The sequence below is a fragment of the Spermophilus citellus genome (genome assembly GCF_964194105.1).
Source record: "Spermophilus citellus genome assembly, chromosome: 6".
Classification (NCBI taxonomy): Eukaryota; Metazoa; Chordata; class Mammalia; order Rodentia; family Sciuridae; genus Spermophilus; species Spermophilus citellus.
Window position 1 is genome coordinate 27,658,705 of NC_138187.1, and position 13,233 is coordinate 27,671,937.

Below are 13,233 nucleotides of genomic sequence, written 5' to 3' on the forward strand. Positions count from 1 at the left end.
CCTCCTCTCTGGGCCTCAGGGTCATTTCTTCTGAGTCAGATGCAACTTTCATTCAGGTTTTTCCCAGAGAGAGAAGCAGGCGTCGGAGAACTGCTCCTGAGCCACAGAGGTTTATTGGGGGGGATTCAGTGGAGGGACACACTTTGTTCCACAGGTGGCATTTGTGGCCCGTGAGAAGGTCCCTTTTCAGCTCTTCAGCTCAGCCAAGGAGCGGAGGGTTCCAGGGCCAAGGAGGGGAGCCTTGGGCAGCCGTTCTGACCACCAGGCCCCCAGCTCCCATGCACGCCCTCCCCTTTTTAAATGAGACAGTTGCAGAGGCTGGCCTTGAACTTGAGAGCTTCTTGCCTGCCGCCCCCCCACACACACAGCTCTGATCCTGGGTGTGCTAGCCCTGTGCCCCACCACAGGCACTGTGTCCCAGCAGAGAGCAACGCCACGCTGGGACACCATGCTGGCTTCATCTATCCCCTGAGTGAACAGAAGCCCAGAGCGAAGAGAAGCCCCACTGAAGGGCAGAGGGGAGGGGGCGCCCTCACTGGAGAGAAGCCGCTTGCAGTCAGAATGTCAGTATGTCCCCTCTGGATGAGTTAACTGCAGACCTGCAGTCACAGTCAGCAAGTCACGGAAGCCACATGAATAAGCAACGTGGGATCCAAATCCAGAGCAGAAAGGACACGGAGGCCAGTGTCGCATGGTGTTAGATACGGTGCTGTCACCCTGCGTCCCTGGCGCTGTCACACAGGAGCCAAGTGGCAGCAGGCCTGCCCCGAGGAGGTCCCAGTCGGGAGAGGGCACGGGGCTGGGGCTGCAGCTCTGGCCATTTACATACAACTGTTCCCCATGGACAGCAGGTCCTCAGGGGCGTCTGTGGGTGTCCTCTCCAGGGGTAGCCCTGGCAGGGACCCAAAAGTGGAGCAGCACTGGAAAGTGGCCCTCAAAGGACAGCAGACACATCTGTGGTCTGGGGCTCCGCGGTCTCCTGCAGTGCACAGGGAGAGAGTGTCACACAGGAAGGGCGTGGCTCAGCTGGTGCCTGTTCCTCTGGAACCACAGCAAGTCCAGGCTCAGCTTTCAGCTGCAGCCTGGCCTTCCCTGGGTCCTGCCAGGATTTTTTTTTTTTTTTTTGCGGGGGGTGGGGGGAGTACTGGGGACTGAACGCAGGGGCGCTTAGCCACTGGGCCCCATCCTCAGCCCTTTTTATATTTAATTTGGAGACAGGGCCTCACTGAGTTGCTTAGGGCCTCACTAAGTTGCTGAGGCTGGCTTTGAACTTGCAAACCTCCTGCCTCAGCCTCCCAAGCCGCTGGGATTACAGGCATGTGCCCCTGTAGCTGGCTGGCACCTGGGCTTTAAGTTCGAGTCCTGCCTGTGCTGGTGGTAGATGGGGCACGTGGCCTTCACGTGCACATGACCATCCTGTGCTTTCCTCTGCACAGGAAGGACCTCCCCCAGCTGCCCTGGGCCAGTGGAACTCTCCTGCCTGGACTTGGGCACCCCGGGTTGGCTCTGCTATCCCTGCTCTCTGCCAGCTGTATCAGGATGCAGAGCCTCCACCAGCCTCCGCCTGACCCCAAGCCACACCTCCCAGAGGTGGCATCTGTCAGCAAAAGACATGCTGTCATGTCATCTTCTTTTTTGGGTCCCTGTTAGGGATACCCCTGGAGGGGACACCCAGACGCCCCCTGAGAACCTCCAGCCCTGTTCCCTTTCTCTGCCTTTCAAGTGAAACTTCTGGAATGATTGCCATTCGCGGTCTCTTAAAACAGGTATCCCCCCATGTCATCAAAACAGCCCTTGTCACCAACATGCGGCACTCAGCTCTGTCATCTTCTCACCTCCCCTGTGCCTGGCTGCCCCCTCCCTGAGCACTGTCACCCTCAGGGCCCCGGGAAGCTGCCTCTGCAGCTTCTTTAACCATCACCTTCTGCCTGGGTCCCCATCTGCCCTCCTTCCCTTGGTGACTCTCTGCCAGTCATCTGGCTTTCAGAGCCACCTATGCAGTGACAGTCCCCAAGGCTGTCTAGGCCCAGCTCATGGCCTGCCCACTCCATGTTGCCTGGATGGGCACCTTGGACTTGGGTGCAGAGGCTCCTGGCCTTCCCCACAGACCCGTTCCCTGGCGCGCAGGGGACCGGCAGTGGCCTCCCTCCCACTCAGGCCGATCCCGCAGCCCCGACCCTCGGGCCCCAGGCCACAGTCCGTCCATCCTTCAGGACACACCCATGCCAGGCCCAAGGCAGCCCTGTCGGGTTCTTCCAGGCTCCACCTGCTGCTGTCCCTGCGTCTACTAGGCCTCAGCTGGACTCGTAGCCCAACCCGCTGGCCCTGCCCAGCCCTCCGCCTCCCAGGCACCTCCCTGCCCGGCTCCTCCTCCTTCCTGCACCTGCCCCCAGACTTGGGGCACCTGGGGTTGGCCCTGCTGTCCCTGCTATCCTCTGGAGAGCGGGTGAGTCCCTTCGGGCTGCACTGCCCCTGGCCGCAGACCCTGTGCCACCAACCTGTCACCTGGGCTTGCGGCTGAGAGGTTCCCTGGGCCCACAGGAGAGGGCAGGGCACCGGGTGGGCTGGACAGAAGCCAGTGGGGGAGTAGGGTCCCCAACCCTCCTGAGCACCCACAGACATGGACCATGGCCCTGCAGGGCTCCTCCAAGCTGTGGGCCCTTCCCTCTGAGCCAGGCGGGCCCCAGAAAGCTGGGGGGTGCCGTACCTTCCTTCCCATCTCCCCTAGGCCTCCCCAGCCATGGTCACGTCCCCATTCACATAGTCGGGCTCCCCGGCATCCTCCTCTGGGCTTCCTGCTGGACAGGGATGTCCTGCTATCGGGCCTTGCTCTGTGGATGGGGACAGGTGGCTGTGGGAGGGTTCACACCACACACTACCACTGTCCCCAGCTGGGTGCCCAGTCTCAGACCCCAGACCCCACAAAGTGGCCTGCAGGAGACGTCACACTGGAGGAGACTCGCAGCATGCATCTGTCTGTCACCAGGGCTCTCCAGAGTCCCTCGGAGCCCAGGCATGCTGCTGGATGGGCAGCCGGCCCAGGAGGGGAGTCCAGGCGGGACCAAGGCCTCCGGGGCTGCTGTGTGCTGGAGGCTCTGCTGTGGAATGAGGGGTGTGGCCGGAGGGAGGTCCACCCCATCCACCCTCGCAGGCCAGTCCCCAGCCTGCTCCAGATGCACCCTGGGCCTCTGTCCCGGGCCACATACCCACGGCCCTCCTGGACTCCCGCCACTGATGGATGGATGCTGAGTTCTGATAATCCTCAGTCTCTTCGCCACTCGCAGGGACACAGGGATAACCTGCAGAAGGGCCTGTGAGGGGCAGGCCTCCCTTCACAGAGGCCTCCTGTGCTGGGAGCCCACCCAGGGGGGGATCCCCCTGCTCCCTCCCCCGAGGCACAGGAGCTCATGGGCCTCCTTGAAGGACACGGGGGCACCCAAGGCACCAGAGATGGAGAAATGGCAGCCCCCCAGCAGCAGGGACCTCAGCCCGGGCCAGGCGGGGCCTGGCCGAGGACTCACCCTGCCCTGGCCCAGCCCTCGGGGTGGGGCAGCCTCACCTGACTCCAGGGCTCTGGGCTTGCAGATGAGGACGTTCTCGTAGGAGGTGGCATCGTCTTCATCTGCCAGAGACAGCAGGCACGTGGCCTGTCAGGCGGGTCTCCTTCCCCCTGTGCCAGTGTCTGCTGGGGCCCCAGGACATCAGGCGTCCTCCCTGTTTCCCAAGGGCACAGCCAGATGCACGGGGAGGGTTGAGAGGAGGGGCTGCAGCTGGAGGAGGGCTGGGGGGCGGGAGGGGGGCAGCAGGGCCTGGCTGCTGGAGGGGCTGGACCCTTCTGATAGGGTGGGACAGGCCGAGGTCATTGGGCTTGGGGACCAAGGCTGGTGTGGTGACCCAGCCTGCACCAGGAGGCCTGTGGCCTCTGCCTCTCCCAGCGTCCATCTGTGGTAAATGGACACCGAGAAACAAGCCCCCCAACCTCAGAAGTGTGCAGGGGACCCCACATTGGCATGGGCGAGCGTCCTGTTGGGGGCCCTCAGTGCTCACCAGGTGACCCGGCCCTGGGAGTTGGGAAGCCAGGCTGCTCGCCCCCTCCCTGGCTCCCTGCTGCTCCCCACTGTGGCTCTCCCCTGCCCCCACTCTGCCCACATCCCCACCCTCTGTGGCTCATGCCCACCCTCTGTGGCTGCCCCATGTCCCCAGCAGCCTCTGCACATCTCCAGATCCACTCCAGCCTCCTCCCTGTCCTTCCCTCCCCCTGCCCTGCCCTGGACCGTGGCCTCTGAGGTCAAGTGCCCACCCCACTGCACCCACCGCCCTTCACCTAACCTTCCGGGGACTTCGTAGAGCACCCCCAGTTGTAGTAGTCTGCGGCAATGGGGTCTCTGGCCAAGAAAACAGACGCAGCACAGGTTGTAGGGTGACCCCATGGGGGACAGTGGGGCTGGGGCAGCTCTGGCCATCACTCCCCTAGGAACCCCGGATCCCTCCCTCCCCTTTTCTTGAGCACCTGCGTCACCCTGGGGCCTGAGCGGTGGCAGCCAGGCTCCTGGCACCTTGCAAGGCCCTTGGCAAGTCCCCACCTGCCCGGGCCACAGTTTGCACATTGGTGACATGAAGAGGCACCTGAGGGCCCTCCTCTCCCACAGTCACCTGAACGGAGACAGTGCCCTCCAGCCCTGCCCAGAGCTTCCTCCGCTGTAGAAGCGGTTCACGGTTCACAGGCAAGGAAGGGGGCAGTGGCAGGGGGACAGGGGAGGCATGTCTAGGGCAGGGGAGGCCACTCACATGTAGGCTGCATCGGAGTCCCGACCGTCCCCTGGAGAGGAGCAGACAGGCCTGAGCCCCGGGCTGGACACCCCCCGCCCCCAGCCAGCCACCCACCTTTGCTGAAGTTCTGGTACCTGGGGGACACGGGATCTGGAAGAAAGGCCAGGCTGTCCTCCCCTGCTGACCTTGCCCCTGCACAACCTGGTCATCCCTGTGCTCACACCTGGCACTGCTCTGTCCCCTGTGCCATCAGCCCCAGCCCCAGCTCCAGTGCCTCTTGGGAAGGCGGCCCTGGTCAGCAGGACTCCTGCACAGGAGGGTCCCAGGAGGGACCACCTGGCCCAAGCCCCTGGCTGGGCTCCCCTCTCCCCCCTCTGCTGTCACTCACCGTCCAGGGGGCTGGAGAAGTGCAGCAGCTTGTCATTCCTGCAGGGATGGGACAGGCGGGGGCTGGGGGAGGCACTGGGGGAGGCCAGGCCTTCCGGGGGTCTGGAGGCCACAGCCCCACAGCCCTGGGCGAAGCCCTCAGAGTCCAGCCCTGGGGCTCTGGGGCCTGGGAAGGGAGTGAGGTCTGGGCCCAGCTGCAGCCAAGCGGGGACCCCCCAGGGCTGCAGGAGCCCAGGGTCTGTGACAGGAAGCTTGCCCTACCTTGCGGGTGCCATGTCAGGGTTCATGCCCGTCAGTGGCCCTGGCCAGGGCTGCCTGACCACTGCAAAAGGCAAAGAGGTGTCGGCCAGGCCCCCGGGTGTGTGTCCAGGCCACGCCCAGCCTCCGCCCCGGGACTCACAGGAATACGTCCGCGCCACTGCAAAGCTCTGCTGGTTCTCCTGCCTGGAAAGGTGGCGAGCTGGCTGAGCGGGCTTGGCCTCCCACAGCCCCGGGACACAGGGACAGATCGGGAGGGGACACAGAGCGCAGGGTGGGGAGCTCCACAATGGGCGGGGGCTACTGCCCCCCAGGCCTCAGACCAAGGTCCTCCTGCCTCCACCAGCAGGCCACGCCCCTCCCACTGGGCCCCCTTCCCACTGCCTTGGATGGAAACCAGCCACCAGCCAGACCAGTCCCCCAACAGAGCCTCCACCTGGCCACATCCTGCTGGGCCCCAGGGCCCAGAGATGGGGAGGGCTGTCTGGCAGGGCTATGGAGGCCGCCCTAGGCTTCTAGGGCCTCAGGGTTGGGCTGCTCAGGGACTCGTCAGTGACCAGGGGAAGTGATTTCAGCCACAGTGACCAAGAGCCTGCCCCCTGCCTGATGCCCTAGGAATGTTTGTCCTCCCCAAGACGATGTCCCCCCTGGGCATGTTCAAAGCTGCCATTTACTCCTCAATAACTGGTGAGCCACATCAACGCTCAGCTGACAACCAGGTACCCCACCACCAAAGGGCTCCCTGTTTCCTTTGCAGAATGCTGATTTTGTGTAGGGGGCCATGAGCCCATCTAGAAGACTGTTTGCCAGCCTTTCTCACACCTAGGTGTAGCCATGATTAATCTCCGGGCAACAAGATATCCTTACACAGAGTACTTCCAGCTGGGGTCCACCCTTTTTATCTTTATCCCTTCTTTATTCCTACTGCTTAGAATGCAGAGATGAGGGATGGAACTCCAGCTGCCACCTTGGATCATAAAGCACCCTTGAAAATGGTTGCTGCCCTTACAGATGAGCCAGTTACCTATTCAAGCAGGTTTCAGGGCTCCTTCCCTGAACCAGAATGGCTACCTGGTCCAGACTACCCGGAGCCAAATCAGGGAGGCCTGATTTAGGAGGGATGTCCTAAAGCCACATGACAATCGGGCATAGTTTCCTAGAGAAAGTGACTGGGGAGCTGGGCCTGGTGACAGTGGCTTTGGGCAGACCTGCAGGACTGAGGTGAGAGAGGAGGGCAGGGGAAGGTGCTCCAGGGAGGGGACAGTCCAGGAGTCCCCCAACCCCCCGCCACGAGGACATTTATCCTCTGGCCCTGGCCATCTACAGCTCTGGGATCCACTGGGGACGGAGACCATCAGGGGCTGAGGGGGCAGGGTGGAAGAAGGAAGGCGCTTGGGAGCCACAGGGGAATCTGCAAACACATGGCTCAGAAGTCAGGTGTCCACAAGAGCCCAGACAGGCCTGGCCCTGCTCTGGGTGGGCAGGAGGGGGAGATTCTATTTCCACACCTCACTGTGGTTTTTCAGTTGCAAAGGGAAATGAGGAAGTGTGTGTGCATTTCTTCCGGGTGTGCCCATGAGTGTCGTGATGCTGTGTCAGGCTGTGCCTGTCCCTGAGAGTGGTCTGTGGTCACTCTTACTCAATCACAGGACACTGAAGGCTACTGCCCAGGGTTGTTCTTGGGTCTCAGTCCCACTCTGGTTCTGCCGCATCCAGCAGGCAGCCCTATGGGGCCTTTTCTCCCAATCCTGCCCCCTCCTTGGCTTTCCTTGATCCCCCAAGGGTCATAGCCATACCCCTTCCTGAGCCTCTTGAGCATTTCCAGCGGGCCTGGGACTTTGCTCACATCCTGTGCCCAGCTCTCCCGGGGGCCATGGCCTGTGAGGCTGGGCTCCCTTCTGCCCAGCCCAGTGGGAGCTCCTGGGTTGGGATGAGAGTGAGGCGAGGACAGGTGGCCTGGGCCTCTGAAACTGGAGGTGGCTGGTCCTGCCCCAAGCCTTACCTGATCCAGGCTGGGGTGGGGCCTGGACAGCCCCTGGGCCCTTTCTTCCCCTGCCCTGACTGCTGGGGACCCTCTGGAGCCCGCCCCGGGGTGGAGGGGCAGGGAGGAGTGGGGCGGGTGGGTGCCCACAGGGAGGCCACTCACAGGCTCCTCTGCTGGTAGATCTTCTCGGTCTTCTTCAGCCCTGTGGGAGAGGTGGGGTACTGAGCCCCAGGGACAGGTCTGCGGCCCCTCCTCTCATGTCTCCCGTGCCCTCTGCAGGACTCAGGCAGGACTCGGGGCCCAGCCAGCCATGCTGTGGGCCACCGTATGTCAGGAGAGGAGAGCGCAGCACCGGGCACCCCAGCTACCTTCCTGGTGCAGAGTGACTCGCCCGCCCAGAGACCACCCTTGACCCCTCAAATCCAAAGCCCCCATGAAGCAGACCTGTGGTCCTCAGAGGGCAGCTTTGGGGCCAAGCCAGGTCTTGGCCTGGGAGGTCTCTGGGACATCCTCACTGTCCCCATCCCCTTACCTGGGCGCGAGCAGCGCACACACAGCCCGGCCGCGGTCCCCAGCAGCAGCAGCAGCGCGGCCCCTGGCCACAGCAGCTCGGTCGCAGCGCTCATGTCCGCCCTGATGACCCACCTGCGCCTGCAACAGGCCCTGAGCCAGGCCGGCCCCCGCTCAGGCTGCTGGCCCCCCTGGGCCTGGACAGCCCTCATCAGAGGCCAGGCCACAGTGTCTTCCCTCCCTGCTCCCGGGACTGATGGGCTGCTGTTCCCCATGGGACCAGCCCCCAGGTCCTGCCACTGTCACCACGGCGTGAGCTGGGGACCAAGCCCACTAACTGAGGCATGCGCACCTGCGTGCAGCCCAAAGCCCCTGCCCCTGACCAGCCAGCCCCGAGGGACAGGTCACCCCGCTTCACAGACGGAGAAACCCAGGCTGGAGTGCCCACTCATGACTGCCCCGGCCCCAACCTGGGCTCAGCTGGCCACGACCTGCCACTGTCCTGGGCTCCATGGGACCCGGGGTCTGAGGCCCCTCCTCCCACCTCTCAGAGCCCAGGTACCCACCGGACACCCTCACACTGGCGCCCGAGGCCTCCTCTGCCTCCCAGGACCTGGGAATGGCACTTCCTCCCCCGAGCACCTGTGATCCTGAGTCCGCCCCCTGAGCCGGGAGGGAGGTCAGGAAGGGGCCCCCAGGGGAGGGAACAGCTGCCCACAGCAGCTGGCAGTGGGCTGCACCGGGGTGACAGGGGCGGAGGGAGGACAGTCTGGGTGAGGAGCTGGCAGAGGGCTGCCACACAGTCCGTGACCCTCCCTGCCTCTGGGCCTTGGTGTGCAGGCCACACGGGGAATGAACTATAATGGCACTTGGCACTGGCAGGGACACAGTTGAGGGGGCTGAGCCCTGTGACGGCCACTCTGTGCCCACCAGTTCTCCCCACCTCGTCACCGGGGGAGGGCTTGGAGTGGGCACAGGATGGAAGAGGGCTCTGTGCCACCCACCTGCTGCCCCAGGCTGGGCCTGGGGACTAGGGCTGTCCCCTCGCTCACTCTCTGGGCTTCCGGGGTGATGGTGGCAAAGATGAGGAATCTCCATGCAGCCCTGAGCCACAGGGGGGCCGACACGATGGCCTCCTCGCCTGCCCCAAGGCCACGTGAGTCAGTGAGCACAAGTGGACCCGCAGACCTGTGACCAGCACAAGCCGCGTCACCCGGGGCGGTGCCCAGGGGAGCTCGGCTCCCCTGCCCTGGCCTGCTGTGCCTTGGCACCCTTCCACCTGGGCAGCCGGGGCCACCTCTTCTCCAGCTGTGTGAAGCGGGAGCACCTGGCCTTGGGGAGGATTCCTGGGACCAAATCCCACCTGTGCCCAGAGCCTCCGGGCCTCTGTTTCCTATCTACAAAATGGGGATCAGCCCCAGGCCTCCCCACGTTGCTGCTGGCTGGGCCCGCTCTCCCAGGGTACACCAGCTCGGGTCCCTCTTACTTCTGGCTGCCTGGCTTGCCCTCCCCTGCTGACCCCAGTCATCTTTGTCCTTTGGTTAGGACAGTGACTCTTTCTGCCTCCTAGGACTCGGACACAGGCACCTTGGTGGGCTGGGGGCCCCGCACCAGAGGGACAGAGGGCACAGCACAGGGAACAGTCTGCTTAAGACCCCAGGAGCTGACCTGACCTCTGCTGTTGCTCTCCGGGGTACCTCAGGCCTTCCCAGGAAAGATGGCCTTCCGCCACCAGAGCTGACTGTCCTGGGTGGGCACAACTGTGGAGTGCCCTCAGCCCTGGGCGAGGGACAGGTCAGGCCTGGTCCATGTCCTCTCACCTATTGGACAGGGGAGATAACTACACTTGTCCCTCAGGTCTGTCCCAAGGCCCGGCTTGGACTTGTGACAATGCATGTGGTGCAGGGCTGGGCCTTGGCGGCTGTGACCACTGGGACTCTTGTCACCACTGTGGTTCCCAAGGACTGTGGTGTGAGATGCCACAAAGCTGAGGGTGGCCTGCAGCAAACGCTGTGGGCAGCTGTGCTGGAGCCTGCCCGCCTGGCTGCCTGCAGACGGAGGTTGGAGCTTTCCCCCACGGCCATGAGGGTGAAGGGCCAGGGGCCTGGGGAGGGGCAGGGCCAACGCCTGGGGCACCCGCCTGATTCGAAGCTGTTCCCCAGGGAGGCTCCTCCTTAGGGGAGCAGCGGGGCCAGAGGGCGCTGTGTCCAAGGAGGCAGAGGCCGAGTGCAAGCCCAGGGCCGGGGGCTCTGCATGCCCCTCCCTCCCGGTCCCCCTGTGCCCCAGGCTGACACTCTGCCCTGTCCCTCCGCCTCCCACTGCCATCCAGGTTCCAGAGCAGGTGGTGGCAGGCAGCAGGCTGGGCCCCTGGGGCCCCCCTGGCAGCCCTGAAAGCCCCAAGGGGCCAGGTGGGGCTGGGCGGGGCCGGCCTTGGCTCTGGAGGCCAAAATAGCGCAGAGGGAAGTGGGCAGTTTTCATATGAGCAGGGTGTGCTGAGAGCGGCTGTGGGAAAGCGCTGGGCGGCAGCACCAAGGCCCCCAACCGGAAGGGCCTTGCACACCATCCGTCCAGTCGCCCAGCCTGCTCCACATGCTGGGGATGGGGACTCGGGCCCAAGGGCCAGGGCAGTATGAGAGGTGGCACCCGAACTCCAGGCCCTGGGCCGGCTTGATCACGGGCGCTGCCCTGGGGTCTGTCTCTTGGTCCAAATAAGCCTGGGTCTCCAATGAGGCTGGGGAGAGTCCTCTGCAGGGGAGGCCGTCCGCCCAGGTAGGGGCAGGGGGAGGAGGGGTGGATGGGCCCGGCAGCCCTTGTCCCAGGGGCTGTGATGGTGGTGACGGCAGGGTGGCTGAGAGGCTGGCCAGCCACAGCCTCCTGTCAACAAGGCTGGAACAAAGAGGCCTCCAGCCCCACCACGGCTGTCCCCTTCAGCCCCTGGCTGAGCTGCAGGAGGGTGGGCCTGGCACACTTGTCTGGAGTCCCACAGCAGAGATAGTCCCACTTCTGGACAGTGACGGAGCCACCCTGGGGGCTCTCAGGGCCATGCTGGGCTGGGACGGGTGAGGGCAGGAAAGGGGCCGGAGCCACAGGGACAGCTGCTGAGGGCCTTGGCCACAAGTGCCAGCATAGGAGGTGCCAGGTATCCCTGCCTGCTCCAACCCACCCAATGGCCACCAACTGCTCCTTTGGGATTGGGGACAGCCTCGGGGCCTCTGCCTCAGCCAGGCTCCAGGCACCCTGGGAAATGCTTACCTGAGAGTCAGGACGCCTCACTGCGGCCACCCCATCCTGTGCCCACACACGCACCCGCACACCTGCCTGAACTGCCGCCAACGCCACAGACTGGCGGGCAGCAGGCGAGGTGACGGGCTTCCTGTCAGCCACTGAGTCATGCTCACATCCGCTGCTCGCCGGACAGGCTCAGCTATTGACAGACAGAAAGGGAGGAACAGAGGACACAGCACAGGGAACAGAAAGACGCAGACACACACGGGCAAACACGCAAAGACCCACAGTCACACCCAAAGAGGAGACGCACCACGGGACGGGAACAAAGAAGGAAAGCTAGGTGACAGTGGAGACAGGGAGGCAGAGAGCAGGCTCAGACACCACCACACACACGCAGGGAAACGGGACACTGGGGACCGGGTGGAGAGACGTGTGGCACATGCGTACCAGGGTGGAGCAGATGAGGACATGTGTGCAGAGGACAGAGAGCCATGGGTGGCAGAGGAAGGCCAGGCCTGGCACAGGCGGTTGGCAAGGACCTGCAGCTGCCCTGAATGAGGTGACTGACCTCTGTGCCCAGCGGCCCTGGTGGGGGCCACGAGAGCACATCCTCTGGAGTTGCCAGTGGCCCGGCCATCCAACCACCCAAGCCCCTGTGGCCTGGAGGGGACTGAGCCAGAGCTGGCGGTGGCTTGCAGCCAACACTGTGGGCAACTTGGCCCAGCCTGCCCACCCGGCCACCTCCAGGGAACAGGACCTCAGCTTCCCCGCAGGGCCCAGTGGGGACGCAGGGCCTGAAGGAGGGTGGATGCCTGCGTGCCCCCCCAGATGGGTTCAGCGGCGCATTCCCCAGGGATGGCCTCTCATTGGTGGGATTCACTCGTGCGCGGCACCCCATGTGCCAGACACCAGGGCACGGGACAGGGGGTCCCAACCCACAGCAATTTGGCGTCTCAGAATCTAGGCCCCCAGCCCTGGGACACCACTAGGGTCTCTCAGCCTGGGTTTTGCCATCATCTTGTCCAGGACAGCGCTGATGGGCGGCCAGACCTGCCTCTGCTGCCACCGTGTGGGGGAGAAGGGTAGCACAAGTCCAGGCCCTGGCTCAGGGAGACCTTTGGGCGCTGGCTCAGGAGTTGCCCTGAGATAGGTGTAGGGCTGGGAGTGCAGAGCACAGGCGTCCTGTGTGCCCGGCCCTGCGTCTCCTCACTGGCACACAACCGCTGGGACCAAGCACGGGCCGGTGTGCTCAGCTAGGGACACCACTCCAGGTTTTCATGGATGGTGTTTTTCCTAGAAATCCATCAGCCAGGAATCTCCCAGGATCAGAACTTCTACAAAGGCTGCTGGAAACTGAGTTTTCTTGAGGAAAACGTACTTCATGCCCACTGTGAACTGAATCTAGAACATTCCCTTATGTTCCAGATGCATTCTCTTCTCTTTTTGATCTTATTCTTTGGGTGTTCTTAAACTTAGTTACACAGACGAACATGTTGTGCTTAGGCATTTGGAATTTCCCCTCGTGCGGCACTGCCACCGGTCACCCAGAGTCACGTAGCTACAGGTCAGTCCCCTAACTGCAGCACAACTATCCAATATCTGAATATAGTTTCTGTCTCAAATGGACAACAAAGTTAGGTGTGGGGTGTGTGCCTGTCACCCAAGCTGTTCAGGAGGTCGAGGTAGGAGCACCCCAGGGTGAGGCCAGCCTGGGCAACTCAGTGATGACTGGTCTCATGGCAGGGCTGCAGCACAGCGGTACTGGGCTTAACCCCAGCACTGCACAAAGCCAAGCAAAACGAATCCACAGGAAGTTGGCTGCAGGCTTTAGCTGCTGTGGGCCCAGCTGGGGAGGCAGCCTGGGTCAGAGAGTATGGGACAGTCCAATTTGCAAGTCAAAAGCCGAATTCCAGCCAACCCTTGGCCCTGGCATAGCTGTTACCAGTTTGTACCCACCTCCAAGAGGCCAGCAATGGAGGCTTTCTTCTTTGTGGGCCTGGAGTCTGACCCTTGGGGCATTTTACTGCCAAGCCATACCCCTCAGACCTAGTTTCAGACAGGGTCCCACCGAGTTCCCCAGGTGTGCACTGCTGTCC

The 13,233-nt window shown here is 63.3% G+C and overlaps 1 protein-coding gene across 14 annotated transcripts; it reads right to left on the reverse strand.

Annotated features, from left to right (window-relative positions):
• Positions 1-67: 67 nt before the first annotated feature.
• Positions 68-11,315, reverse strand: LAT2 (linker for activation of T cells family member 2). Of its 14 annotated transcripts, none has more exons than XM_081297902.1 (14): positions 11,162-11,315; positions 8,914-9,097; positions 7,932-8,062; positions 7,562-7,712; positions 5,558-5,601; positions 5,419-5,479; positions 5,159-5,196; positions 4,885-4,920; positions 4,789-4,819; positions 4,330-4,385; positions 3,560-3,622; positions 3,207-3,299; positions 2,708-2,831; positions 68-979 (listed from the first exon to the last, which is right to left on the reverse strand). In XM_081297902.1, the coding sequence occupies exons 3-13, from the start codon at positions 8,023-8,025 to the stop codon at positions 2,725-2,727; spliced, it is 774 nt and encodes a 257-aa protein (XP_081154028.1). In that variant the 5' UTR covers positions 8,026-8,062; positions 8,914-9,097; positions 11,162-11,315; the 3' UTR covers positions 68-979; positions 2,708-2,724. The 14 variants fall into 14 exon arrangements, with proteins under 14 accessions (XP_081154028.1, XP_081154029.1, XP_081154034.1 ...); XM_081297903.1 differs by having other exon boundaries at positions 71-979; positions 7,562-7,601; XM_081297908.1 differs by lacking the exons at positions 68-979; positions 2,708-2,831 and adding an exon at positions 9,583-9,729 and having other exon boundaries at positions 2,838-3,299; positions 8,914-9,050; positions 11,162-11,309.
• Between the last annotated feature and the right edge of the window lie 1,918 nt (positions 11,316-13,233).